Source organism: Esox lucius, chromosome 8 (genome assembly GCF_011004845.1).
Source record: "Esox lucius isolate fEsoLuc1 chromosome 8, fEsoLuc1.pri, whole genome shotgun sequence".
NCBI lineage: Eukaryota > Metazoa > Chordata > Actinopteri > Esociformes > Esocidae > Esox > Esox lucius.
In genome coordinates, this window is record NC_047576.1 from 33,249,451 (window position 1) to 33,275,521 (window position 26,071).

At 42.9% G+C, this 26,071-nt stretch overlaps 3 protein-coding genes across 3 annotated transcripts; all 3 read left to right on the forward strand.

Moving 5' to 3' along the window:
- The first annotated feature begins 216 nt into the window (after positions 1-216).
- On the forward strand, positions 217-5,984 carry ahsg1 (alpha-2-HS-glycoprotein 1). The gene is made up of 7 exons (XM_010872517.3): positions 217-461; positions 1,808-1,918; positions 2,564-2,651; positions 2,900-3,066; positions 3,241-3,357; positions 3,436-3,510; positions 5,236-5,984. The coding sequence occupies exons 1-7, from the start codon at positions 234-236 to the stop codon at positions 5,788-5,790; spliced, it is 1,341 nt and encodes a 446-aa protein (XP_010870819.1). The 5' UTR covers positions 217-233; the 3' UTR covers positions 5,791-5,984.
- A 1,219-nt stretch (positions 5,985-7,203) lies between these two features.
- On the forward strand, positions 7,204-11,161 carry fetub (fetuin B). Its single transcript, XM_010872516.3, has 7 exons — positions 7,204-7,466; positions 7,815-7,928; positions 8,022-8,109; positions 8,838-9,004; positions 9,181-9,294; positions 9,851-9,937; positions 10,124-11,161. The coding sequence occupies exons 1-7, from the start codon at positions 7,263-7,265 to the stop codon at positions 10,787-10,789; spliced, it is 1,440 nt and encodes a 479-aa protein (XP_010870818.1). The 5' UTR covers positions 7,204-7,262; the 3' UTR covers positions 10,790-11,161.
- A 608-nt stretch (positions 11,162-11,769) lies between these two features.
- LOC105011992 (fetuin-B) lies at positions 11,770-18,480 on the forward strand. Its single transcript, XM_013135128.4, has 7 exons — positions 11,770-12,020; positions 14,762-14,872; positions 14,960-15,038; positions 15,219-15,385; positions 17,369-17,482; positions 17,685-17,783; positions 18,028-18,480. Exons 1-7 carry the CDS (start codon positions 11,820-11,822, stop codon positions 18,298-18,300), a joined length of 1,044 nt encoding a protein of 347 aa, XP_012990582.2. The 5' UTR covers positions 11,770-11,819; the 3' UTR covers positions 18,301-18,480.
- Positions 18,481-26,071: the final 7,591 nt, after the last annotated feature.

Consider the following 26,071-nt stretch of genomic DNA (forward strand, 5'->3'; position numbering starts at 1 on the left):
AAAAGTGACAAATGTAACACAGATGTGACAAATAATATTTCCAGCATTTAATTGATCCCTAAGGGATCCCATTTGCAACAGTTTGAAGCCAGTCTAGAAATGTCAATGTAAAAGCATCTCTGTTTGCTTTTACATTGACATTGGCAGAATGAACACAGCCTTTGCTCCTTTTATCTCCCTCCTGTAATAGTTTGTATAAATAAGTACCTAGTGCGGCAGTACTCCTTTACTCAATGTGTGGTACTATGAGAGCACTGGTAGCTGTATCTGTTCTTTTGGCGTTGGCGTTGACGCTGACTTGCGCCAGTGTGCCAACGAGGGACAGCAGTGGACGACGCTGGACCTGTGATGAGAGCGAAAATGAGCCAGGAGCGAAGTTGGCCATGATTAGCATCAACAACAATCATTTCCATGGATACAAGTTCCAGCTCAGTAAGATAAACTCTGGCACGGTGGAGAAGGTGGGTGCAGGAGGAGAGGGCTCTGAAGGGGTTAAGAATAGTTAAGGGGAGGCTTTGAATGGTGTTTGTTTGGATTGTGGACACTTGGTGCGCTTTAGTCCTCTAAAGATGTTTGTGACCCCAAGCGGTTTTGCAACCCCAGTTTCTCTACTTGCTATTCAGAGTCACAATACTACAATATTTTTACACCAGGTAGATAAAAGTTTTGCATAGGCAGTATATCAGTCACTAATTTCCAAAACACAAAAGTAAAATCTCAGATAATTAAACTCTGCCCACAAGAGATTGATCAGTCGCTGAATGCCATTCAATAAGTAATGTCAGATAACAATGTCATGTTTACATTTTCATGTAAACTTGTAGTAATCATTTTATGCAGGGCATCTGACCAGGGTATCAGACCTCAGGTCAGCCCCCACTGATTCACTTTAGAGCTCTCCTCAATGATAAAAAAACAAAACAAGTGCACAGTAATTTTGATTAATTAATTGATCAATGTTTAAAAAAGTATAATTTTCCAGATACATTTGGTTTGTTAAAATAAAATCACTTATAATCAATGAGCTTGTCTGATGCTTTAAATGCACACCTAATAACGAAATATCACAAATGACTCAAGAGAAGGCATATTATGTTATTAAATTCGAAATTTATGCTCCTGAAGTTGACTGCTCAAAAGTAATTGCTGCTCAAAATAAGGCTGTGATTAGGCTGTAAATGACAAATCATTCACATGAAGCAAAATGCTGAATGTGTTTAAGACCTGTATTTTAAAATGAAATCAATCCTGTTAAATAACTGAAAGTATCTATTGATATCCTGTAACTTCTCTAGAGTCCAGTAGTAGCTGAATCATAGAGCCTATCTGTATGCAGGATTTCTGATGAGATGGAAAGAATAGCATTTCAGCATTCAGTACTTTGGAAGGCAGTGATTGTTGCCAACTGGGTAGATTGTCTGTCTGGGTTGACCATAATCTCCATCACCTAATATTGAAGATTTTCCCAACTATTATTGTTCTGGCAAAGACACACTATATACTTTTTTGGATTTCCCATCCTAGTGGATTGGACCTGGAGAGGGAGGAACAGACAAATGTACCAAAATGTGTACTCTTCCCCAGTTTCTTATGATTGGTATCAGTACAATTAATTAAAAAAACTATTTCATAGAGACAGAGGACAATATCATGGAGACAGAGACCTACACCTCTCTTCCCCATTGATGAGATGTGTAGGTCTTTATTCTTGAATACATCGACCCAATCAAGCATCTGATACATTATGCAAGCCTTTTGGTCTGAGTGTCTATAACTAATTAGCTTACTATTTTCTTCTCTATTGCAGGGTGAGTCAGACTGTAAATTACACCTAGAACTGGACCTTCAGGAAACAACTTGTCACAACATCAACCCAACACCTTTTCAAGAATGTGAAGTCCGCACGCATAGTGAAACGGTAATTCACTACTCAACAATGTGTCGGTGAAGGTAGAAAACCCTGTCCTAGCTTAGCTATCAAACCATGTCCTAGCTTAGCTATCAAACCATGTCCTAGCTTAGCTATCAAACCCTGTCCTAGCTTAGCTATCCAACCCTGTCCTAACTTATCAGACCCTGTCCTTGCTTAGCATTCAAACCCTGTCTTAGTTTAGCTATCCAACTATTAAACCCTGCCCTATCTTAGGTAGCTAAATGAATGAGATCCTGGGCCTGTGCTCCTGTCACGCTGTAGTCATTGGGAAGACAGAGAAAATGTGTCAACCTTGCTATTCTGCAGCATAATGACCAATAGGAACATTGTTGAGACCACTGGCCAGAGCATAGTACTTGTCCTGTTGACATGTATTATTGAACAAGAATGACCACATCTAACCACCAGTAGTGTGATCGAACAATTGGCAAAATACACCACAATAATTGTAATGATTCAAAAAAATACTACCATGGTACATAATTATTTTAGAAAAAACTCCAATCACTCATAATAACATAGGGAGACTGATGATAGAAATAGTATTTTACAGTGGATTTTTTCTTTAAGAGACTTAACTGTACAAAAAAATAACTATGCAGAAATGTATGTCATTTCACCCTCATGCAGCAAGTGAAAGCTCAATGCAATGTGACCTTGACTATCACAGAAGGCAACAGTACAGAGGTCTCTAAACACTCCTGCAATACTGAACCAGGTACCCCATGTTACAACACTCTAGCACAGTGAATATCAACGTAAAATGAAAAGGCAATGGATTTACTTTGACTTGTTAGTCATTTAGCAGACCCTCTTATCTGTAGCAACTTACAGTTAGCTCAGTCATTTTAAGGCAAGCTAAGGATGTGTAGAGGAATCCTTTTTCATATACTGTACAGTAATGAGTCTAGTCTACTTCCAAAAAGATGGTTCTGTGGACTTAACAATTTATTTGATTTAATGAAGTTTCCGCTGAGGAGCTGATCCGCATGTGCCCGGAGTGCCCCGTTCTGCTGCCCCTGCATAGCCCAGAGGGCCTGGAGAGTGTGAAGGCAGGCCTGATCAAGTTCAACATGGACCATAACTACACCTCCTACTTCAAACTGATGGAAGTGGGGAGGATAACATCAGCGGTGAGTTTGGTACTCTAGGACTCAAACCAAAACCCGCTGGTCACAACAATTCACTTTGTTTCTAGCATATCCAAAGTAACGCAACACATGCTACATGGATGGTTAGATTGGTAAATGAACCAGGTCTTTCATGTCCATCCACACCTGTTACCCATGTCTCTCTCCCTCTCTTAGTACATTATGAGGACTGGAATGATCTACAAAGCTGAGTTTGCAGTTGTGGAGACTAACTGCAATGCAAGGAGCAAGATAGAGACACAGGCCTGCATGCCACTGTGTCGCAATGACACTGTAAGGAAAAAAGTTTCCCATATCCTCTTTGTCCTAATCCTCACACTGGCATTCTAATCTCTGTCTCTTTGTCTCTAGCGCTATGGTTTCTGTATATCCACGTTGGATCCGAATGGGGAGGTGGATATCGATTGTACAATTTATGAAGCGCTGGTAAATCACTTCTAACATATATATATAAACAGTTGTGCTCATAAGTTTGCATACCCTGGCAGAAATTGTGAAATCTGGCATTGATTTTGACAATGTGACTGTTCATGCAAAAAAAAACATTTTATTGAAGGATAGTGACCATATGAAGCTATTTATTATCATATAGTTGTTTGGCATCTTTTTAAATCATAATGATAACAGATTTCACCCAAATGGCCCTGAGCGAAAGAAATATAAGCTGCTCTGGACAAAGGCAGTGTGGTTGTTTCAAGGAGCACAATACAACAATACTTAGCTGCATGGTTGAGTTTGCAGAAAGAAGTTTACTGCGCCAATGTCACAAAAAAGCCTGGTTACAATATGCCTGACAACACCTTGACACACCTCACAGCTTCTGGCACACTGTAATTTGGAGTGACGAGACCAAAATAGAGCTTTATGGTCACAACCATAAGCGCTTTGTTTGGAGAGGGGTCAACAAGGCCTACAGTGAACAGAATACCATTCCCACTGTGAAGCATAGTGGTGGCTCACTGAGGCACAGGGCATCTTGTAAAAATGTATGGCAAGATGAATGCAGCATGTTATCATTATCAATACTGGCAGACAATTTGCATTCTTCTGCACGAATGCTGCGCATGGGACGCTCTTGGACTTTCCAGCATGACAATGACCCTAAACACAAAGCCAAGTTTACCCTCCAGTGGTTAACGCAGAAAAAGGTGAAAGTTCTAGAGTGGCCATCACAGTCTTCTGACCTTAATATCATCAAACCACTCTGAGGAGATCTCAAACATGCGTTTCATGCCAGACGACCAAAGACTTTGCATGACCTGTAGGCATTTTGCCAAGACGAATGAGCTATACCACCGGCAAAAATTCGGGGCCTCATAGACAACTATTACAAAATACTGGATGCTGTCATTGATGCTAAAGGGGTCAGTTAATTTTGGGCTGGTGTGGTTACACGTAGTCTGCGGTTGTGAGGCCGGTTGGATGTACTGCCAAATTCTCTGAAACGCCTTTGGAGACGGCTTATGGTAGAGAAATGAACATTGAATTCACAGACAACAGCTCTGGTGGACATCCCTGCAGTCGGCATGCCAATTGCATGCTTTCTCAAAACTTGCGACATCTATGGCATTGTGCTGTGTGATGGAACTGCACATTTTAGAGTGGCCTTTTATTGTGGCCAGCCTAAGGCACACCTGTGCAATAATCATGCTGTCTAATCAGCATCTTGATATGCCACACATGTGAAGTGGATGGATTATCTCAGCATAGGAGAAGTGCTCACTAACACAGGTTTAGACAGATTTGGTAACAATATTTGAGAGAAATAGGCCTTTTATGTACATAGAGAAAGTCTTAGATCTTTGAGTTCAGCTCATGATAAATGGGGGCAAAGACAAAGGTGTTGCGTTTTCAGTGTATATATACAGTTATGGAAAAAATTAAGAGACAACTTTTTCTTCACTTTCCAAAAAAGTTGGAAAGGATGGTTTTGAGTGAAGAACAGAAGGGTTAAAATTAAGAGACCACTGCAAATTGAATGCTTCTGTTCTGTTTTTGGAAAGGAAAGAAAAAGGTGCAGTTGTCCCTTAATTTTTTCCAGAGCTGTATATATATATATATATATATATATATATATATATATAGACCTTTGTTGAAGCCTGTCAGTTTCAACATCTTAGACTCAAGTTCATTTTGTTGTTTCCATTTTAGAACACCAGTTCTATCCATATCCGTGGAAGGAAATGTCACCTTGGACACCGCTTCTTTCCCTGGCTACACAGGCCTCTACCTGGTCAGCCAGGCCTTCCACCAGGCTTCCCAGGTAAGCCAGGCCCTCCACCGTTCTTCCCAGGACAGCCAGGCCCTCCACTGTACCTCCCGGGTCCTGGTTCTCATGGAGAGTCCAGACCCTCTGGACATGAGTTCCCCTTCCCCCACTGTCACGGCTTTGTGAAAATCCCCCCTTCCATCCACCCTCTTTGCCCCTTCCCACCCCGTCACCACCACCGCCCACATGGCCATGGTCCTCCGCCTGGACACTCTCCACCCCCTCACCCTCCACATGGTACTGGACAGGGTCCTCCGCCTGGACACTCTCCACCCCCTCACCCTCCACATGGTACTGGACAGGGTCCTCCCCCTGGACACTCTCCACCCCCTCACCCTCCACATGGTCCTGGACAGGGTCCTCCCTCTGGACACCCTCCACCACCTCACCCTCCACATGGTATGGGACAAGGTCCTCCCCCACGTGGCCATGTCTGATCACATGCCTAAATGTTGGATGGTTGAAGTTTGATGTAAAACAGTATAGCAGATGTTCTATCGTTAAGAATAATGAGCATAATACTGTATTACAGCGAAATATCTGTTGTTCGCAGTATGTGGCTCAATTTCAGAGTATTTGTGAATGCATTTAATGAATAAAAATGACCTGATACTGATTGGCTTTACCTGCAGGCATTGGTATTTCACTCATGGATTCCGATTAACACATTATTTTTGTATATGTATTACTAATAAATTATGTGATGACTAATGTACTGAGCTACTGTGTTTATAACTAACATGACAATGCTAACGCACTGACATACAGCTCTGGAAGAAATTAAGAGACCACTGCACCTTTTTCTTTCCTTTCCAAAAATGTTGAAAAGAAAAGTTTTAAGTGAGGAACAAAAGTGTTCAATTTGCAGTGGTCTCTTAACTTTAACCCTTCTATTTCTCACTCAAAACTTTCCTATCCAACATTTTTGGAAAGGAAAGAAAAAGGTGCAGTGCTCTCTTTATTTTTTCCAGAGCTGTACTGTCTTGGTAGCAAAATGATAGTAATGCACTGATATAGTGAGTAAACGATGTTGATGTACTGTGTTCATAACTTGGTTATGTAGGGAAGAGGTGAAGGACACACGTACTATTATAGTTAATCCATCTAAGTCATATGTATCCAAACCAGTGTGGGCCCTGTGACATAATCAAGTGTCAGTGCAAGGTCACATGGCACATGTTAGGCATAAGCACTAGACTAACATTTAGAGGACTTAAGCCAATCCCTTATTTATCAATGTGCATTAAGAATGTGAACCAAATGCCCCAAAAGTTACGTAACAGAGATAAGTTAATCATCCTGTTTGTTGTTGATTTTTAAATGGGGGGATTCAGTTACAATATGAGGGGGTATTGACAAGTCCAGACAAGCTATAAGAAACCCCTCGACCAACTATCTTATATATTTAACAAATGAAAGGAATACCCTGAAAAACAACTATTTCAGGTTACAAAAACACTTGGTAAAATAAAAAAAAATAATAACATGTTGTGATAATTTATACTAGAAGAACATGATAAGGTAAGTCTGCAAATAGTTCCTAATGACACTGAAACACCACCCCACAATCTGTCTCCCCCTTTTTAGTCACTGTTCATCTCCCCCTGTCTGGTATAGTGTATGACAAACCTACGGTTTTCTGGCTAGATTTCAATAGGACTTATGACTGTGGGCTGATATTGGCCACATTCCTTGATAGGATCATGAAGGGGACATCATGGGGGGGTTGGGGTCATGTTTAGCTTGGGGGAGGGAGCCAGAATTGTTTTATGGTTGTGTGTGTGTGTGTGTGTGTGGGGGGGGGGGGGTGCATTGAACTGTATATATACCAGACCTTGTGTCTCAGTGGTCCTCACCTCACAGTCCTGTTCAGTGTGGTAGACAGCCAGCAGCCTGTCAGATCTCCACTATGATGAAGCGGTGTGCATTGTTGTTGCTGGCATGTTTGTATGTCCACTCTGCCCCCCTGGAGACTGACCTGAAACCTGGGTCATGCAAGGACGCCGTGGCCCTGGGAGCAGCAGGACAGGCCCTTGGAAAGATCAACAAGGACCGCAGGGAAGGCTACGTGTTCGCTCTGCACCGCCTCAGCAATGTTCACCAGATGAATCATGTGAGTCCTGTTGCTTCCATTTCTTTACTGTTCTATGTTAAATATGCATTCCAGTATGTTTGGCTGCTTGTTGTAGAAGTGTCAGTGTCGAGGCAAAATGGGTTGCCAAAGAGATACTCGGTTTCCTAGACAGTTAAGTGCCTCTTAAATAGATGATATCATGAGACAGGCCCTTAACCTTTCAGCAAAGACAAAAGCTAAATGTGATTGTATTAAAATGTAAAGATTGTTACAAAGATTGTAAGTTCAAAGGCAATTGAAGATTAAGTTTCCTTTCCTAACCCATGTCTTTGTTTTCAGTATAGCCCTATCTGTTTTTGTACTGATTAAGCTGTACTGATCTTTCAGGGTGAAACGGGGGTTGTGTTTTACCTGACAATGGATGTGCTTGAGACCAAATGCCATGTGCTCAGCAGAAAAAACGAAAAAGACTGTGAGGTCCGCCCAACTACTAACACACCGGTAAGAGAACCCAAGCCCCCCCCACCCCACCCCCCCCCAAACACACACACGCACACACAGTGTCTTTATCGTCCTATGTGTTGTTATTTGCAGGTCTACGGTCAATGCAAAGCTGCTATCTACATGAACAGAGTCCACAGAGTGGTCCGTCTGTACAAGTACAACTGTGTGGTCAGACCAGGTAAAGTCCACTGCTTACTCAAAATAATAGTACATTCTAGGCCGGTTTTGCATCTGGAAAAATGAACAATCATTCTGACATTTCTAGTTTTGGGGAGATTCAAAAAAATAAGTTTTACTCCCCCGTGATGCATAATCTAGAAGATTATTCCTGAAATGAATTGACGTTAAGTACACTTATTTACCTAAATGCCATCAGAATAATAATATATGATAACTGCATAATTTTATTAGAAACATGAAAGAGTTATGTGTGATGTTTAAGCTTTTACATGAGGGGTGACAATAATAAAATATATACAGCTCTGGAAGAAATGAAGAGAACACTGCACCTTTTTCTTTCCTTTCCAAAAAATTTTGAAAAGGAAGGTTTTGAGTGAGGAACTGAAGGGTTAAAATTAAGAGACAAATTGAACACTTCTGTTCCTCACTCAAAACTTTCCTTTTCAACTTTTTTGGAAAGAAAAAAAAAAAGGTGCAGTGGTCTTTTCATTTTTTCCGGATCCTAAGGACAAAATAAACTTCTGAAAGTGTTGAGGATGAAATAAAGTTTTGAGGATGACCCACTTGAGGTTTGGTTTTGATTCCCATTAATATACCACATAAGTTAAAAAAAGGAATCATTGTGATTAAAAGCCTCTTCTAATAATCATATTACTCACTACGTTTTTGACTAACCAATGCAGGTGGCTTTCTAAAGAGTATACTTTACTTACGATTTTTTTTCAGCATCTGCTGCAAAAGTATGGAAGGTCTGCCCAGACTGTCCCTCTGCAATGTCTAAGGACAATGAAAAAATCCTGAAGGCTGCCACTCTGTCCATGGCCAAATTCAACAAGGAGAGCAACCTGGCCAATTATTTTGCCATCCTCAACATTACCCGTGCGACATCCTCGGTCAGAACACGCAACATACCCCAAAGACAAACACAACACTAATAAACACATGACAACACGGCAGACAATGCAACACAACCACATCCCTTCATTGCAGCTAATCAGTTGGCTTTGTATTATATAGTATTTCTATAAAAAAAAATCTAATTGCTTCTGTGTCTTTCTGGTTTGTGCAGATGGGCATGGCCACTTTCTACAACGCAGAGTTCACCATTCAGGAGACTACTTGTGCCAACAGCACCAACCTTTCCGAAGCCCCCAAGTGCCCTCTGATGGACTGCGAGTTTGCAGTAAGTGAATGACAGTGGCATTTATCTTTCAGTCCAACAGTATCAACTATGCAGTAATGCCACGATTACAGCTTAAGAGCAGCCTGAATGGCGTTTAACAGCATTATTACCAAGTGACAATTAAAGAAGAAAGCAAAACCTGTACACCTCCAAGTTTCCAATGCAACAACTTAAATAAACCCATTAATACTCTGAGGGAGACTCCAGTTTAATGTTGAAACATCAGTCACTTGTAGACTAAACATTCTATGGATTAAATTGATCTAAAATTAATATATCGCTGTCTTTTTTGTTGAGTGCTCTAACTGTTCCTTGCCTCAAACTAGTTTGGCAGATATTTTTTTTTAGCTATTTTCAGGGTTTGGTTACTGTTGTTGAACATCACTCCATTTCCTTGTCTGCTGAAACGTTATAGCCCACCTGATCTTTTCATAATTGCTCTACTCAACCAGCCAGCAACTCGCCTAATCAGATGTGTGTTTCTGTTGCCTTCACATTACTTTGTGACAACCTTGCAATAACATAAATGGTAATACTCCCTCTCCCTTCTCCACAGCACAAAGGACACTGCCGTGGCTCTAACTCTTTCAGCCATACCGGAGAGGAGTTTGTCCAGGTTGATTGTGACATCTTTGAGAATGAGGTTAGCTACTCATTATTTGAAACAAGAATTGCATGAAGAAATACTATCAGCATTATTGTTTGCTCCACAATATTGTTAAATTGACGTGAACCCACTGTTTCAGTTACTAAATCTAATCTGACTATTTTCTTTGGTCACTGTTTTCAATTGTCAATTTTTCTGAACCCCTGGTTTGCTGTCCTGAAGAACTCAGAAAAGGAGAAGAAGGCTCATCAGTTGGGAGGAGAGACCGACCACAGCCACACCTACCACGCTGGAGAGCACGGCAAAGACCACACCCACGATGCTGCCGGCGGTACCAGCCACTCCCACGACCACACCAAGGACCACAAACATGACAAAGCCCAAGGCCACAAGCACGGCGCCCATGACCACTCCCATGGCGTGGGAGCTGCCAGTGTACACACCCACCACGCCGAGGCACACAACCACAGCGCGGACGCCGGTCCGCACACCCACCACAATTACAAGCACGGTGTGGAGGGCCACACTCATGACCACGACCACGAGTTGGCCTTGGACCACGCCCACAAGCACACCCACCTGCATGAGCATGAACACCACCACCATCACCACCACGACCATAAGAACGAGTCCAAGCCCCACGTCCCACGGGGAACCGTGACCGTCCTCCCCGCCCTGGGCCTTCCCGTGACCCTGCCCTCCTTCCCAGACCAGCCTGTCGGCGAGCAGGGAGTCACTCTGCCCATGGTCCAGGACCCGGAGATCCCTGGGATGAATCAGCCCACCATCTTGCTCTTCCCCACCACCATGTCTCCGCAGTGTCCCGCTGAGGTCACAAATGAGAACAACTTTGTGAAGGAGCTCTTCGCCGAGGACCCTCTCTTTTAAACAGCAGCGTAACTGGGCCCCTCTCTCCATGGGCCTGAAACCCAGAAGCGATCAAGCACAACACTACCAATGTTGTTCGGTGGGACTCATCGAGTTTCTGTTTGAGAGATATTTGGTTGTATCTGTCTGCCATCTTGCTGACTATAAACGATTTTCCCGCTCACCTATCTGTTTGAGTGGTGCTTTGAATGCCAGTGAACATAAAAAAAATCGATGAGCATTATGTTAAAGACTGATCCCAATGAAGATAGGTGTTGACAGCATTGTTTGGTATTCTATTAACATTCTCTATGCCATGATTGAACACTGCTACTGAGAAGGAATGTTGTTCTTAGTTACACAAAATAAAATGGCTTTACTGCTACCCAGTTATTCATTGACAGATTCCAATTTGTGCACCATGGACAAATAAAAAACAAACCTATTAAATACTATTAAATTACAGTATAGGACTAAATCCGTATTAGGCTAATCATTACTGCCATTGTAAAATATGAACAATTCAGGTGTATGTAGTTACACATATTTTCACCAAACTTAAATGCTGTACTGATAAGCTCCTGGCCACAGTATCACTTTACAGTGAGTGATGTATGAATATAGTACTGTTTATGCAGACAGCCTCACAAATCTAATCAACAGATATTGCAGGCTATACTGTACTTGTATACAGTTGAGCACTGTATTTATTGAAAATAATTAAGGGAATGCTTTACAATGGCTACAGGGCCATAGTGGCTACAGGGCCATTTCTCAAACATTTCCACATCAAGCTCATTGCATCACTTTCACCACATGAACCCCCTCAGTCACTGTTGTAAAGATACACAATCATTGGTCAACAGCAGATAAAGCTTTGTTTACATGTCCTCTGCATGGGGAAATGTGGAAAGTTCACTCATGCCTCCCAGCAGGGCAGGCCTCTTCCTACCCCTTTATGTCTGCCAAAATTACACCCCCAGCACAGGGCTTTTAAGGCTTGGTTCGTTATTAGCGGCCCGTGGAACGCTGGGTACTGTGTAGAGTAAGGATGTGGGTCTGTGTGTGGCTGCTGGCCCTGTTTGTGTGTTGGCAGGGGGGCAGCCCCTCCCCGGTGGAGCCCCCAGTGGGCTGCCAAAGCCCAGAGGTTCTGAGGGCGGCAGAGGAAGGCCTGGACCAGATCAACGCTGACCTCACCAAAGGATTCATCCTCAGCCTCAACAGAGTCTATGATATCAGCCAGCAGACAGGGGTGAGTCTAATCAACTGCTAATGAAGTGCACGTCTCTTCTTGTTTAACATTAGGGTTTTCAATTTATGTGGGTTATTAGCTGATTGAGCGTATAGAACAGTTCAACACTTTTCTTTTGCTGTATTTTGAGCAGAGACTTTACAGAAAAGAGAGTGAGGAAAGTATAAAATACAGTGAACAGTTGTGTAATTTCTGTTTTTACTAAGCACAACAGCATATTCTTTGCTCTGCATGTGATTAATTCTTATTCTTACATTAATCTCCCTTTCTGCACCCCTTTAGTATTTACTATATACAGTCACACTCACACAAACACATGTTCATATATAACATGAACACACTCATATACTGATGCTGCACATACAAGTCTATGATGCCAGCCAGCAGACAGGGGTGAGGCTAATCAACCGCTGTAATGAAGTGCACATCTATTTCTGTTTAATGTGGTTAGTTTTATTATTTATCTGGTATCTTTGTTGATTTAGCGTTTAGAACAGTGTAACCCTTTATCCTTTGCTGTATTTTAAGCAGAGACTTGCAAGTGATTAACTCTTGTGCTACCTACATTTATCTCCCTTTCTGCACCCCTTTAGTAATCACTATATACAGTGGGGAGAACAAGTATTTGATATACTGTAGTTTTTCCACTTACAAAGCATGTAGAAATCTATCATTTTTATCATAGGTACTCTTCAACTGTGAGTGACGGAATCCAGAAACAAAAATCCAGAAAAACACATTGTATGATTTTTAAGTAATTAATTTGCATTTTGTTGCATGTCATAAGTATTTGATACATCAGAAAAACAGAACTTAATATTTGATACAGAAACCTTTGTTTACAATTACAGAGATCATACATTTTCTTTAGTTCTTGACCAGGTTTGCACACACTGCAGCAGGGATTTTGGCCCACTCCTTCATACAGACCTTCTCCAGACCCTTCAGGTTTTGGGGCTGTCGCTGGGCAATACGGACTTTCAGCTCCCTCCAAAGATTTTCTATTGGGTTCAGGTCTGGAGACTGGCTAGGCCACTCCAGGACCTTGAGATGCTTCTTACGGAGCCACTCCTTAGTTGCCCTGGCTGTGTGTTCCAGGTCGTTGTCATCCTGAAAGACCCAGCCACGACCCATCTTCAATGCTCTTACTAAGGGAAGGAGGTTGTTGGCCAAGATCTCACGATACATGGCCCCATCTATCCTCCCCTCAATACGGTGCAGTTGTCCTGTCCCCTTTGCAGAAAGGCATCCCCAAAGAATGATGTTTCCACCTCCATGCATCACGGTTGGGATGGTGTTGTACTCATCCTTCTTCTTCCTCCAAATACGGCGAGTGGAGTTTGGACCAAAAAGCTCTATTTTTGTCTCGTCAGACCACATGACCTTCTCCCATTCCTCCTCTGGATCATCCAGATTGTCATTGGCAAACTTCAGACGGGCCTGGACATGCGCTGGCTTGAGCAGAGGAACCTTGCGTGCGCCAACAGTTGTTGCCTTCTCACCAAGCTGCTTGCCTATTGTCCTGTAGCCCATCCCAGCCTTGTGCAGGTCTAAAGTTTTATCCCTGATGTTCTTACACAGCTCTCTGGTCTTGGCCATTGTGGAGAGGTTGGAGTCTGTTTGTTTGATTGAGTGTGTGGACAGGAGTCTATTTTACAGGTAACGAGTTCAAACAGGTGCAGTTAATACAGGTAATGAGTGGAGAACAGGAGGGCTTCTTAAAGAAAAGCGAACAGTTCAGTGAGAGCCGGAATTCTTACTGGTTGGTGGGTGATCAAATACTTATGTCATGCAATAAAATGCAAATTAATTATTTAAAAATCATACAATGTGATTTTCTGGATTTTTGTTTTAGATTCTGTCACTCACAGTTGAAGAGTACCTATGATAAACATTACAGACCTCTACATGCTTTGTAAATAGGAAAACCTGCAAAATCGGCAGTGTATCAAATACTTGTTCTACCCACTGTATAGACACACTCACACAAACACATGTTCATATACACTCACCTAAAGGATTATTAGGAACACCTGTTCAATTTCTCATTAATGCAATTATCTAATCAACCAATCACATGGCAGTTGCTTCAATGCATTTATGGGTGTGGTCCTGGAAAGGTGATTAAAGCAATGGTTGGCATGGTTGTTGGTGCCAGACGGGCCGGTCTGAGTATTTCACAATCTGCTCAGTTACTGGGATTTTCACGCACAACCATTTCTAGGGTTTACAAAGAATGGTGTGAAAAGGGAAAAACATCCAGTATGCGGCAGTCCTGTGGGCAAAAATGCCTGGTTGATGCTAGAGGTCAGAGGAGAATGGGCCGACTGATTCAAGCTGATAGAAGAGCAACTTTGACTGAAATAACCACTCGTTACAACCGAGGTATGCAGCAAAGCATTTGTGAAGCCACAACACGCACAACCTTGAGGCGGATGGGCTACAACAGCAGAAGACCCCACCGGGTACCACTCATCTCCACTACAAATAGGAAAAAGAGGCTACAATTTGCACGAGCTCACCAAAATTGAACAGTTGAAGACTGGAAGACTGGAAGACTGGAATTGTTTCTGACCATGTCCATCCCTTTATGACCAACATACTGTATAATGGACAATATTGAGAGTATGATTTTCCTGATCTAAATCAAGTGAAAAGTTAAAGCTGTCAAATTACTACTGCTTGCATGTTTTTGCTAAGCAGCCATTTGGTCATATAAATGCCTTTATTTCTCTACCCAGGAAGGAGAGGTGACATTTAACCTGACCATAGATGTGATGGAGACAAAATGTCACGTGATCAGTAGGAATCCATGGAAGAAGTGCGAAGTGAAGAATGTAGCTAATGTACCCGTGAGTAGTCTACCATGTAGTGCTGTAAAGGCAGGACTTGGAGACTGGAGTCTGATTTGTGAACACATCTCCCTTACCACTCCACAGGTGTATGGCCAGTGTATGGCATCTATCTACGTTGGGAAAAGTGTGGAACTCCGCAGTTATAAATGTACCATCCAACAAGGTAAAGGGTGTGTGGTGATTACAGTTTTCCTATTCAGGTTATGAGATCAGTAACTATACCTTATAAAGTACAGTACATACTATAAACACAAGTTTAATCTTTACTTAGGTTTGATTAGCCTGTAGCGATAACCAGCATTAATGACTTCTATTGACCACCAAACTTTGACTCTGTGTACAGTCCCGGGCCGGACTATCCTCAATTTGTGTCCAGACTGTCCAACAGCAATTCTCCTGGATGACCCCAACATAGTGAAGACAGCAAATCTGTCCCTCCAAACATTCAACAAACAGAGTAACCTGTCCAACTACTTCACCCTCCTCAACATAACAGGAGGTAGAATGCAGGTCTGTTAGCTCGTTTTCTTACATTTTTGTATATTAATTAGGAAGCATATAGACTAATTAATATATGGATTGTTATAATGCATAAGCATTTCACCAATCCAACAAATTGCTTTCAAATAGATACATTCTTCTTCTCTCCCCACCACTACAGCTTTCCCCCATCCTTAGTGTAAAATTACAAGCACTCCTTAAATGAAGATTAAGAAACAACTAAGGGTTGTAATATCTGTACTGTTTTTCCCCAATATTCAGAAATATTTTACCAATTTGAAATATTTTACCAGGCCATTCCCACTCCTATTACCACATCCTTTGAATGTAAGGTTTTTGGACTGGATGGCCCGGAGAGTCTGCAAATGATCTTCATCCACTGCCTTCCCAATCCGTCCTCTGAGTTCCTTACAACTGTCTGCTGCATGTCACAATTCAGACATTTCCCAGGATATTGTTAGTACAGAGCCATCAAAAGGCCAAATGCTATGACATTGCATGGGTTGGTGTAGTCCAGTGCCATTTAAAGTTGTAACAAGAGCCCCTAGACCACTTTTGCTAAAAGAAAATGAATTTCCATCCTCTCAGGACAATGCAGGCTATTAATATAATCAATGGTTAAGAACATATAATTTTTTTCAGCAACAACCTGGGAGCAATCTGCATTAGTGCTCAGTGACAGGGAACAACCCATTTCTTACCTTGCAGGCATAGAACCAGCAACCTTTTGATTATTGGTGTAATGAATGGGTGCGGGAGACCAGAGGGGATCCAAACGCAGAGCGAGAACTTTAATGTTAGACCTTTCAAGCAAAACAGGGACCACAGGACGGCTGGGTTTACAAAGAGCATGGAACAGAAAACAGGGCCAAAGACCTGATGGCAGGCCCAAAGTCCAGGACACAGGAATACCAGAATGCCAGGAATAGTAACAAAAGGGAATAGTAAAACAGAATGCTCCTAACACAGGATACGGCTCAAACAATAACTCACAAAGGACGGCTGACGAGAACCCCCACTTAATATCCCCAAAAACGCTACACAGGTGTACACAATAACGGAGAGTGGCTGATGTGACGTCAGCCAAGGCGCGTTCAGGGGCGAACAAGGTGCAGGTGAGGGACAGGTTGCAGGAACCGTCGCGGTACAGGAGGACCACGAGCAGTATGGAACCTCACAATTGGCTCAACCCTGTTGACCACAAGGGTACATTGCCAATATCTAATAAAATATATAAAGACAAATGCTAATTAGTGTCAATCAATGAAATGGTGCAAATGGCAATATGTCATTCCCTTTTTGACCAGACAAAATCAGATACACATACTGTGATATAGGGGTGGCACGGTTGGTGTAGTGGTGGAGATTGAAGGAACCAGGCGTAAGCAGAGTGGCAGTCGATCAGGCTGGGACCGTTACAAGGGGTACTGTTTGGCACCCTCTGATGATTTCTACTCAGGGGGAGATTAAACTACTTAGACAAAAAGAAAAGAAAGTTCTGAAAACAGAGAAACAATAGAAAAGAGAACTTGAAGAGGGAACATTCTCCAAGTTCTCTGCATAAGGCAGTGTCCTACATACGGTGGTGCAAAATAGCTCAGCCCCGTCCAGTGTTGATGAAAAGAATGTCGGACAGGGTAACATTGTCTTGTCACGTTCTAGTAACTCGTCATGGGGGATCAAACGCCTAGAAGCTCAGTCGTGGTTATTTGCTGGAAAATGCAATCTCCTAGCGTGATAGGAAGGACACATGGTTTGATCTTCAAATCTGCTGAACTGTAAAGAATTGCTGCAATAAAGCATGGTCATAATTGCAAAATTGGGGAAAAAATAAATACAATACAATATTTTCCTTGATAATTTTTCTGATTGGTCCTGAATGGAGCGTGTTTGCTAATTCAGTGTGCTATAATTTCTTTGAGATGAGCGTGAGCCTATTGTATGTTGTATGGCAGACTATATTTGTTTTTTAATCAGCTGTCATTTTTACAGTGGGTTGTGGGTCCATCCTACTTTGTAGAGTTCACCATCCAAGAAACAGTCTGTGCTAAGGGCACTCCTGATGTTGATCTGACCCAATGTAAAATGATGGATTGTGAATATGCAGTAAGTATTACACTTATGTTTATTACAATCGTATTTTGAACATCAAACTGGCCAATTTTATGAGTGGTATTTAACAACCTGCCATTCAGTGGAGGAAAGTAGCACTAGACCCACATCAGCCAACCATCATTAATATTGATTTTCCTGATTCCCAGCCTGTTTTTCCTTTCCGACTACTAAATGTTGTTTTCTGTGATCATAGCACAAAGGCATCTGCACAGGATCTCACATAACAGTGAATTATGGCAGATTGGACAAAGAAATCGTCAGTCAAGTCAACTGTCAAATAATTGAACCAGAGGTAGGAATCCTATAAATTACACAGTGAAACTTCAGTATGAGAGAGACAGCAACCCAGTAGTAGAAACCTGAAGAATATTACAGTAGATACTGCAATTCAATCAAAGCTTCTATTCTAGTTAAATAAAAATGTGATGTAAATTCAAGACCAATGCAAGGTCTATGTGCAGGGGAAAGGGTTTGATTGACTAAATACAAATGAAATAAATAAACAAAATAAAGATATGTTTATGCCCATCTTTCAGGCTGCCTTGGCAGAGGAAAAGGCCCATTCCAAGGAAGGCAGTGACCACAGTGAAAATGAGGACCATAATCATGCACACACACACCTGCATCCCCACGAGCACCACCACCACCCCACCAGCCCCAATCAAGCTTCCCCCAGACCAAAGGGTTTGCTGGGGGTTGTGGTGGTCCTACCTCCCCCTCATGTGCAACCAGCTCCAAGAGCCCCACCAGCAGCAAGCAACTGTCCAGGCATAAAGAGAATTAATCTGGGCCTGAATAATTTGTTTTAATTAACCTATTGTTATCAGTCTTTTTCATTCCTTAAGAATGGGGGGGATAGAGAACACTGCTATATCCTATTAAGGATCAAGCTACTGTATGTCTTCAACTAATTCATGGATTTGTGAGGAATCTTGTTTCTGTTGGCATTGTTTTCTAAAAAATAAATGTATATTTGATTGCCAATAAGAGCTAGGTCTGTGACCCTCTCTCGTCAATTTAGCAATACGCACGGTTGGGTTACTAACTTCCATGCATTACTTATCAACTGATTTAATTCAGTGCCTTATACCTGGCTTCCTCTTACTCTTTGGTCATTTCCATGTGAGGTGTGAGGGTAGTGAGTGCGTAATGGAGAGACAAAAACGAAAGTAACAAAACAACACGAGGAATCACGTTTCTTGTCTTTATCAAAAATAGCAGCACCACACGGTCTCAACAAACACAGACACAATAACCCATGAGATGCGAGTCAAAACGAAGAACCTAAATAGACATGCTAATGGCCAACTGAAAACAGGGTGTGTTGGGTGACTTGCTGCCATCTGCTCCAGTAAACTGGTGAGTTGAAGCACCGGAGTGGGAGAAAGCACACAGTGCCACTCGGAGCAGCCAGCACATTCCTTTACAATTAAATCTTGTTGATGAACATAGATTACTAGATTAGATTACTTCAATAAGCAGTAATAAATATGCTTAAATACCAAGCTATTTTGGCTTGTATATAATGATGTGTGTATTTATTAATGGTAATGAATTATTTGCCATTTTAGACATATCAATATAAGATAAAACATGTTTTACAGTGTATTTCAAAACCATAAACAGTACCATCATAAAATAACATGTAGTGTGTGCCTAAATATATGTACATCCCCCCATTACAGGAAAAAACATGAAAAAACACATGAAATTCACATTTGGAAAATCACATGATTTCACACGTGAAATTAAAACATGATTTTCCAATGTGTTTTTGGAACATTCATCATGTGGTATTTGACACATGTGGTAAATACACATGTGGCAAGTACACGTGGTAAGTACATGTGAAAAATCACATTGAGTTTTTAGAACATACCACATGTGATATTTCACGTGTAATTTGGATGTGGATGGAGTTTCATTTTCACATGTAGGTGTTTCACATTCACATGTTGAGTTTTTGGTAAAATTTACATTTAAAATCCGCATTCCACACTTCATTAATAAAAACAACAGTCCAAGTACTTTCAGGTACGTTTATTAGAATAATTTAATGTTATTGCAAATGTGTATGATATTGTTGTAAATGTGCATGTGTAAAGTACATGTGAAGCAATATAGTGATAGGGATCCATTAGTTTATCTGGTAGTGCTGGTTCTTGTCGCTGTTTTGAAACACAATAAAACAAATACATTAAGTAGTTTTAATCTCAATTCAACTAATTATGTTACTGTTACATTTTCAATCCAAAACATTAATAATTTTACCTAGCTCTTCTCATTGGTATGTTGGACATCACGTAGCTTTTGTGCTATACAGGCTTTTTATCTCTGGATCTCCAATGTGGGGAAACTCATTTTGGACATGTTCTGAAAAATAGAAATATATGTTCTCAATTAAAGATTTACTTTGGCACTGAAGCAGTTGACTTCATAGTAATCATTGCTTGTGTACTGGGTGACAAATAACACACTGTGTCACAAAGAATATTCACAGTAGATGTAAACACTATAATTGTGAGAAAGGTACCTTTGTCCCGCTTTGGAAATTATTTTGTACCCTTCTCCCGACTGATCTCTTTCAACAATGAGATGCTTTGGAAGCTCTCTGTGGACCATGGTTTTTGCTCTGAGATGCAACACCGATCCGTCTGTCAATCTCCCGTTCCATCCTTCCCTCACTCGTGAACAAGACCCCTAAATACTTAAACTCCTCCACTTGAGGCAGGCACTCTCCACCAATCTGAAGTGGGCAAGCCACCCTTTTCCGACTGAGGACCATGGCCTCGGATTTGGAGGTACTGATTCTCATCCCCACTGCTTCACACTCGGCTGCAAACCGTCCCAGTGCATGCTGAAGGTTTGAAGGGGCCAACACGACAACATCATCCGCAAAGAGCAGAGACAAAATCGTGTGGTCCCCAAACCTGACACCCTCCGGCCTGCGCCTAGAAATTCTGTCCATAAAAATTACGAACAGAAATGGCGACAAAGGGCAGCCCTGCCAGAGTCCAACATGCACTGGGAACAAGTCTGACTTACTGCCGGCAATGCGGACCAAGCTCCTGCTTCAGTCGTACAGGGACCTGACAGCCCTTAGCAAAGGACCCAGGACCCCATATTCCCGAAGCACTCTCCACAGGATGCCGCGAGGGACACAGTCGAATGCCTTCTCCAAATCCACAAAACACATGTGGATTGGTTGGGCAAACTCCCATGAGCTCTCCAGCACCCCGTAGCTGGGTATAGTGTTCCACGGCCCGGACGAAAACCACACTGTTCCTCCTGAATCCGAGCTTCTACTATCGGCCTTATTCTCCTCTCCAGTACCCTGGCATAGACTTTCCCGGGGAGGCTGAGAAGTGTGATCCCCCTATAGTTGGAACACACCCTCCGGTTCCCCTTCTTAAAAAGAGGGACCACCACCCCGGTCTGCCATCCCAGAGGCACTGTCCCTGACCGCCACGCGATGTTGCACAGGCGTGTCAGCCAAGACAGCCCCACAACATCCAGAGACTTGAGGTACTCAGGGCGGATCTCATCCACCCCGGTGCCTTGCCACCGAGGAGTTTCTTGACTACCTCTGTGACTTCAGCCCGGGTGATGGACGAGTCCACCTCTGAGCCCTCATCCTCTGCTTCCTCAATAGAAGACGTGACGGCAGGATTGAGGAGATCCTCGAAGTACTCCTTCCACCGCCCGACGACATCCCCAGTTGAGGTCAACAGCTGCCCACCTCTACTGTAAACAGCGTTGGTAGGGCACTGTTTCCCTCTCCTGAGGCCAGAATCTCTTCGAGGCCAGCCGATAGTCCTTCTCCATGGCCTCACCGAACTCCTCCCAGGCCCGAGTTTTTGTCTCCACAACCATCCGGGCTGCAGTCCGCTTTGGCCTGCCGGTACCCGTCAGCTGCCTCAGGAGTCCCACAAGCCAACCAGGCCTGATAGGACTCCTTCTTCAGCTTGACAGCATCCCTTACTTCCAGTGTCCACCACCGGGTTCGGGGATTGCCGCCTCGACAGGCACCGAAGACCTTACGGCCACAGCTCAGAGCGGCCACTTCGACAATGGCAGTGGAGAACATGGTCCACTCGGACTCAATATCTCCAGCCTCCCTCGGGATCCAGTCGAAGCTCTGCTGGAGGTGGTAGTTAAAGATCTCTCTGACAGGAGACTCGGCCAGACGTTCCCAGCAGACCCTTACAGTACGCTTGGGCCTGCCGAGTCTGTCCAGCTTCCTCCCCCGCCATCAGATCCAACTCACTACCAGGTGGTGATCAGTTGACAGCTCCGCCCCTCTCTTCACCCGAGTGTCCAAGACATACGGCCGCAGGTCAGATGAAACGACAACAAAGTCGATCATCGACCTACGGCCTAGGGTGTCCTGGTGCCCACGTGCACTGATGGACACCCTTATGCTTGAACATGGTGTTCGTTATGGAAAAACTGTGACTAGCACAGAAGTCCAATAACTGAACACTGCTCGGGTTCAGATCAGGGGGGCCGTTCCTCCCAATCACGCCCCTCCAGGTGTCACTGTCGTTTCCCACGTGGGCGTTGAAGTCCCCCAGTAGAACGATAGAGTCCCCAGTCAGAGCACTTTCCTGCACCCCTCCCAGAGACTCCAAGAAGGTCGGGTACTCTACACTGCCTTTCGGCCCGTAGGCACAAACAACAGTGAGAGACCTATCCCCGACTCGTAGGCGCAGGGAAACGACCCTCTCGTTCACCAGGGTAAACTCCAACACATGGTGGCAGAGCTGGGAAGCTATAAGCAAACCCACACCAGCCCGCCTCCTCTCACCATGGGCAACTCCAGAGTGGTGAAGAGTCCATCCTCTCTCAAGGAGTGTGGTTCCAGAGCCCAATTTGTGCGTAGAGGTGATCCCGACTACCTCTAGTCGGAACCTCTCAACCTCACGCACGATCTCAGGCTCCTTCCCTGCCAGCGAGGTGACGTTCCACGTCCCTAGAGCTAGTTTCCGTGTGCAGGGATCGGGGTTGTCTAGGCCCCCGCCTTCGACTGCCGCCCTATCCTCTCCGCACCGGCCCCTTATGGTCCCTCCTGCAGGTGGTGAGCCCACGGGAAGGCAGCCCCATGTCGCTCCTTCGGGCTGAGCCCGGCCGGGCCCCATGGGGAAAGGCCCGGCCACCAGGTGCTCGCGTACGAGCCCCAACCCCGGGCCCCAACCCCTCCACCACATTAAGGTGGCAGTTCATGGAGGGGTTCATAATTTTATCTTGGTTTAATTGTAGACAATGTTGGTTCATCCAGGTATTTATTTGGTCTATACAGTGACACAGAGAGTCTATTGAGCTGTTGTCATACGGTTCGAGAGCCATATATATTTGAGTATCATCAGCATAGCTGTGGTAGTTAATGTTGTTGTTCTGTAGAATTTGGCCCAGAGGTAGCATATAGAGATTGAACAGAAGCGGTCCGAGAATTGATCCCTGGGGATCTCCGCATGTCATAGCCAACCTATCAGATTCATGATTACCAATGGTGACAAAGTAACTCCAGCCATCTAGATAAGATCTGAATCAATCAAGGACTGTCCTGGAGAGTCCTACACAATTTTCCACCCAATCTAGAAGTGTTCTATGATCTACAGTGTCAAATGAAATGAGTAAGCAAGCTACCAAGCATAGCATCCTCTAGCACATTGTATAACATCATATACAGCTTAAAAACCAAAACAAACCAGAAAATGCAGTCTACACACATTTTCTTAGACAAAGCCTTTGTTATCTTTTTATATCCATCTCCTAACCTTTCACAACTTTATGTTATAGATCGTTAGAAAGTACCTTTCTGCCCATAATGGATTATTTTCTTTGAATTGCACTACTTAGCAGTCGAGTCCCTATGAGCATTTGCTTTTTTTCTGAATTGATCAAAATCATTACAATTCTTTACAGTTGGAAGCCAAAAAGCTGGATTTGTGATCTGGTAGGTGGTTGGTTATACCTGAGCAAATTTACAAATTGCAATTCTAAAGGGGAGTGTTCACTTATCCAGATAAGGTATTTTACTGTTTTAGTTTTTTGAGAGATTTAAAAAATGTTCCTTTCAGTTGGATGTTGTGGGTATGTAAATAAAGCTGGAAAAAGTAAGATTTCATGTGTTTTCATTTCAGGCTGTGTTTCAATAGAAGGCAAACATTTTGAAAGGTGGTAGTGACTTTCTATACCCACTACCTACTCTATACAATATCGTTCCAAAGTTTGGGTTAACATAGAATTTTTCTTGTTTTCCATGAATGCATACAGGTGCTGGTCATAAAATCAACTTTTTGAATATCATCAAATTTCATTGAATGTTATCAATTTATTTCAGTAATTCCATTCAAAAAGTGAAACTTGTATAATGTATACATTCATTCTACACAGACTGATACACTTCAAGTGTTTATTTCTTAAAATTTTGATGATTATAACTGACAACTAATGAAAACCCCAAATTCAGTATCTCAGAAAATGTGAATTTTGTGAAAAGGTTCAATATTGAAGACACCTGGTGCCACACTCTAATCAGCTAATTAACCCAAAACACCTGCAAAGGGCTTTAAATGGTCTCTCAGTCTAGTTATGTAGGCAACACAATCATGGGGAAGACTGCTGACTTGACAGCTGTCCAAAAGACGACCATTGACACCTTGCACAAGGAGGGCAAGACACAAAAGGTCATAGCTAAAGAGGCTGTCTCCAAGCACATTAATAGAGAGGCGAAGGGAAGGAAAGGATGTGGTAGAAAAAAGTGTACAAGCAATAGGGATAACCGCACCCTGGAGAGGATTGTGAAACAAAACCCATTCAAAAATGTGGGGGAGATTCACAAAGAGTGGACTACAGCTGGAGTCAGTGCTTCAAGAACCACCACGCACAGACATATGCAAGACATGGGTTTCAGCTGTCGCATTCCTTGTGTCAAGCCACTCTTGAACAAGACACAGCGTCAGAAGCGTCTCGGCTGGGCTAAAGACAAAAAGGACTGGACTGCTGCTGAGTTATGTTCTCTGATGAAAATACATTTTGCATTTCCTTTGGAAATCAAGGTCCCAGAGTCTGAAGGAAGAGAGGAGAGGCACAGAAACCAAGTTGCTTGAAGTCCAGTGTAAAGTTTCCCCAGTCAGTGATGGTTTGGGGTGCTATGTCATCTGCTGGTGTTGGTCCACTGTGTTTTCTGAGGTCCAAGGTCAACGCAGCCGTCTACCAGGAAGTTTTAGAGCACTTCATGCTTCCTGCTGCTGACCAACTTTATGGAGATGCAGATTTCATTTTCCAACAGGACTTGGCACCTGCACACAGTGCCAAAGCTACCAGTCCCTGGTTTAAGGACCATGGTATCCCTGTTCTTAATTGGCCAGCAAACTCGCCTGACCTTAACCCTATAGAACATCTATGGGGTATTGTGAAGAGGAAGATGCGATAAACCAGACCCAAAAATGCAGGAGAGCTGAAGGCCACTATCAGAGCAACTTGGGCTCTCATAACACCTGAGCAGTGCCACAGACTGATCGACTCCATGCCAAGCCGCATTGCTGCAGTAATTCAGGCAAAAGGAGCCCCAACTAAGTATTGAGTGCTGTACATGCTCATACTTTTCATGTTCATACTTTTCAGTTGGCCAACATTTCTAAAAATCCTTTTTTTGTATTGGTCTTAAGTAATATTCTAATTTTCAGAGATACTGAATTTGGGATTTTCATTAGTTGTCAGTTATAATCATCACAATTAAAAGAAATAAATATTTGAAATATATCAGTCTGTGTGTAATGAATGAATATAATATACAAGTTTCACTTTTTGAATGGAATAACTCAAATAAATCAACTTTTTGATGATATTCTAATTTTATAACCAGCACCTGTATATGAAATGAGTTTCAATAGGAAATGTAGTAAAATGAAAAGGAAGTCATTGACAAGGTTAGAAATAATGATTTTTAATTGAAATAATTGTGAAATTTACTTTCGTCCAAGAATCCTCCATTTGTAGCAATTACAGCCTTGCTGTCCTTTGGCATTCTAGTTATCAATCTGTTGAGGTAATCTGAAGAGATTTCACCCCATGCTTCCTGAAGCACCTCACACAAGTTGAAATGTCTTGATGGGCACTTCTCACGTACCATATGGTCATGCTGCTCCCACAACATCTAAACAGGGTTGAGATCCAACGACTGAGCTGGCCACTCTATTATCAACAGAATACCATCTGACTGCTTCTTCCCTAAATAATTCTTGCATAGTTTGGAGCTGTGCTTTGGGTCATTGTCCTGTTGGTTCCAATCAAGAACCATCCACAGGGTATAGAATGGCGTTGCAAAATGAAGCTTACAGCTTTCCTTCTTTTAGAACCCTTTTACCCTGTACAAATCTCCCATTATACCACCACCAAAGCACCCACAGACCATCACATTACCTCGGCCATGCTTGACAGATGGCATCAAGCATTCTTCCAGCATCTTTTCATTTGGTCTGCGTGCCCAACCCAAGAGTGCTCGCCAGCTGCCAGCAGGTAAGCATCATCCCCTGCCCACTCTGCAAAGACCCTGGTCCCACATTGCCCTTGACT

What these genes read in the sequence shown, in the direction of transcription:
- ahsg1 (XM_010872517.3), top strand. Translation starts at nt 234, where the DNA reads ATGTGTGGTACTATGAGAGCACTGGTAGCTGTATCTGTTCTTTTGGCG. An exon ending in TCCGCACGCATAGTGAAACG is followed by an intron (nt 1,919 to 2,563) that starts GTAATTCACTAC and finishes ACCCTCATGCAG; the next exon opens with CAAGTGAAAGCTCAATGCAA. An exon ending in CTCCTGCAATACTGAACCAG is followed by an intron (nt 2,652 to 2,899) that starts GTACCCCATGTT and finishes GATTTAATGAAG; the next exon opens with TTTCCGCTGAGGAGCTGATC.
- fetub (XM_010872516.3), top strand. Translation starts at nt 7,263, where the DNA reads ATGATGAAGCGGTGTGCATTGTTGTTGCTGGCATGTTTGTATGTCCAC. An exon ending in ATGTTCACCAGATGAATCAT is followed by an intron (nt 7,467 to 7,814) that starts GTGAGTCCTGTT and finishes CTGATCTTTCAG; the next exon opens with GGTGAAACGGGGGTTGTGTT. An exon ending in TGATGGACTGCGAGTTTGCA is followed by an intron (nt 9,295 to 9,850) that starts GTAAGTGAATGA and finishes CCTTCTCCACAG; the next exon opens with CACAAAGGACACTGCCGTGG.
- LOC105011992 (XM_013135128.4), top strand. Translation starts at nt 11,820, where the DNA reads ATGTGGGTCTGTGTGTGGCTGCTGGCCCTGTTTGTGTGTTGGCAGGGG. An exon ending in TAAATGTACCATCCAACAAG is followed by an intron (nt 15,039 to 15,218) that starts GTAAAGGGTGTG and finishes CTCTGTGTACAG; the next exon opens with TCCCGGGCCGGACTATCCTC. An exon ending in TAACAGGAGGTAGAATGCAG is followed by an intron (nt 15,386 to 17,368) that starts GTCTGTTAGCTC and finishes TCATTTTTACAG; the next exon opens with TGGGTTGTGGGTCCATCCTA.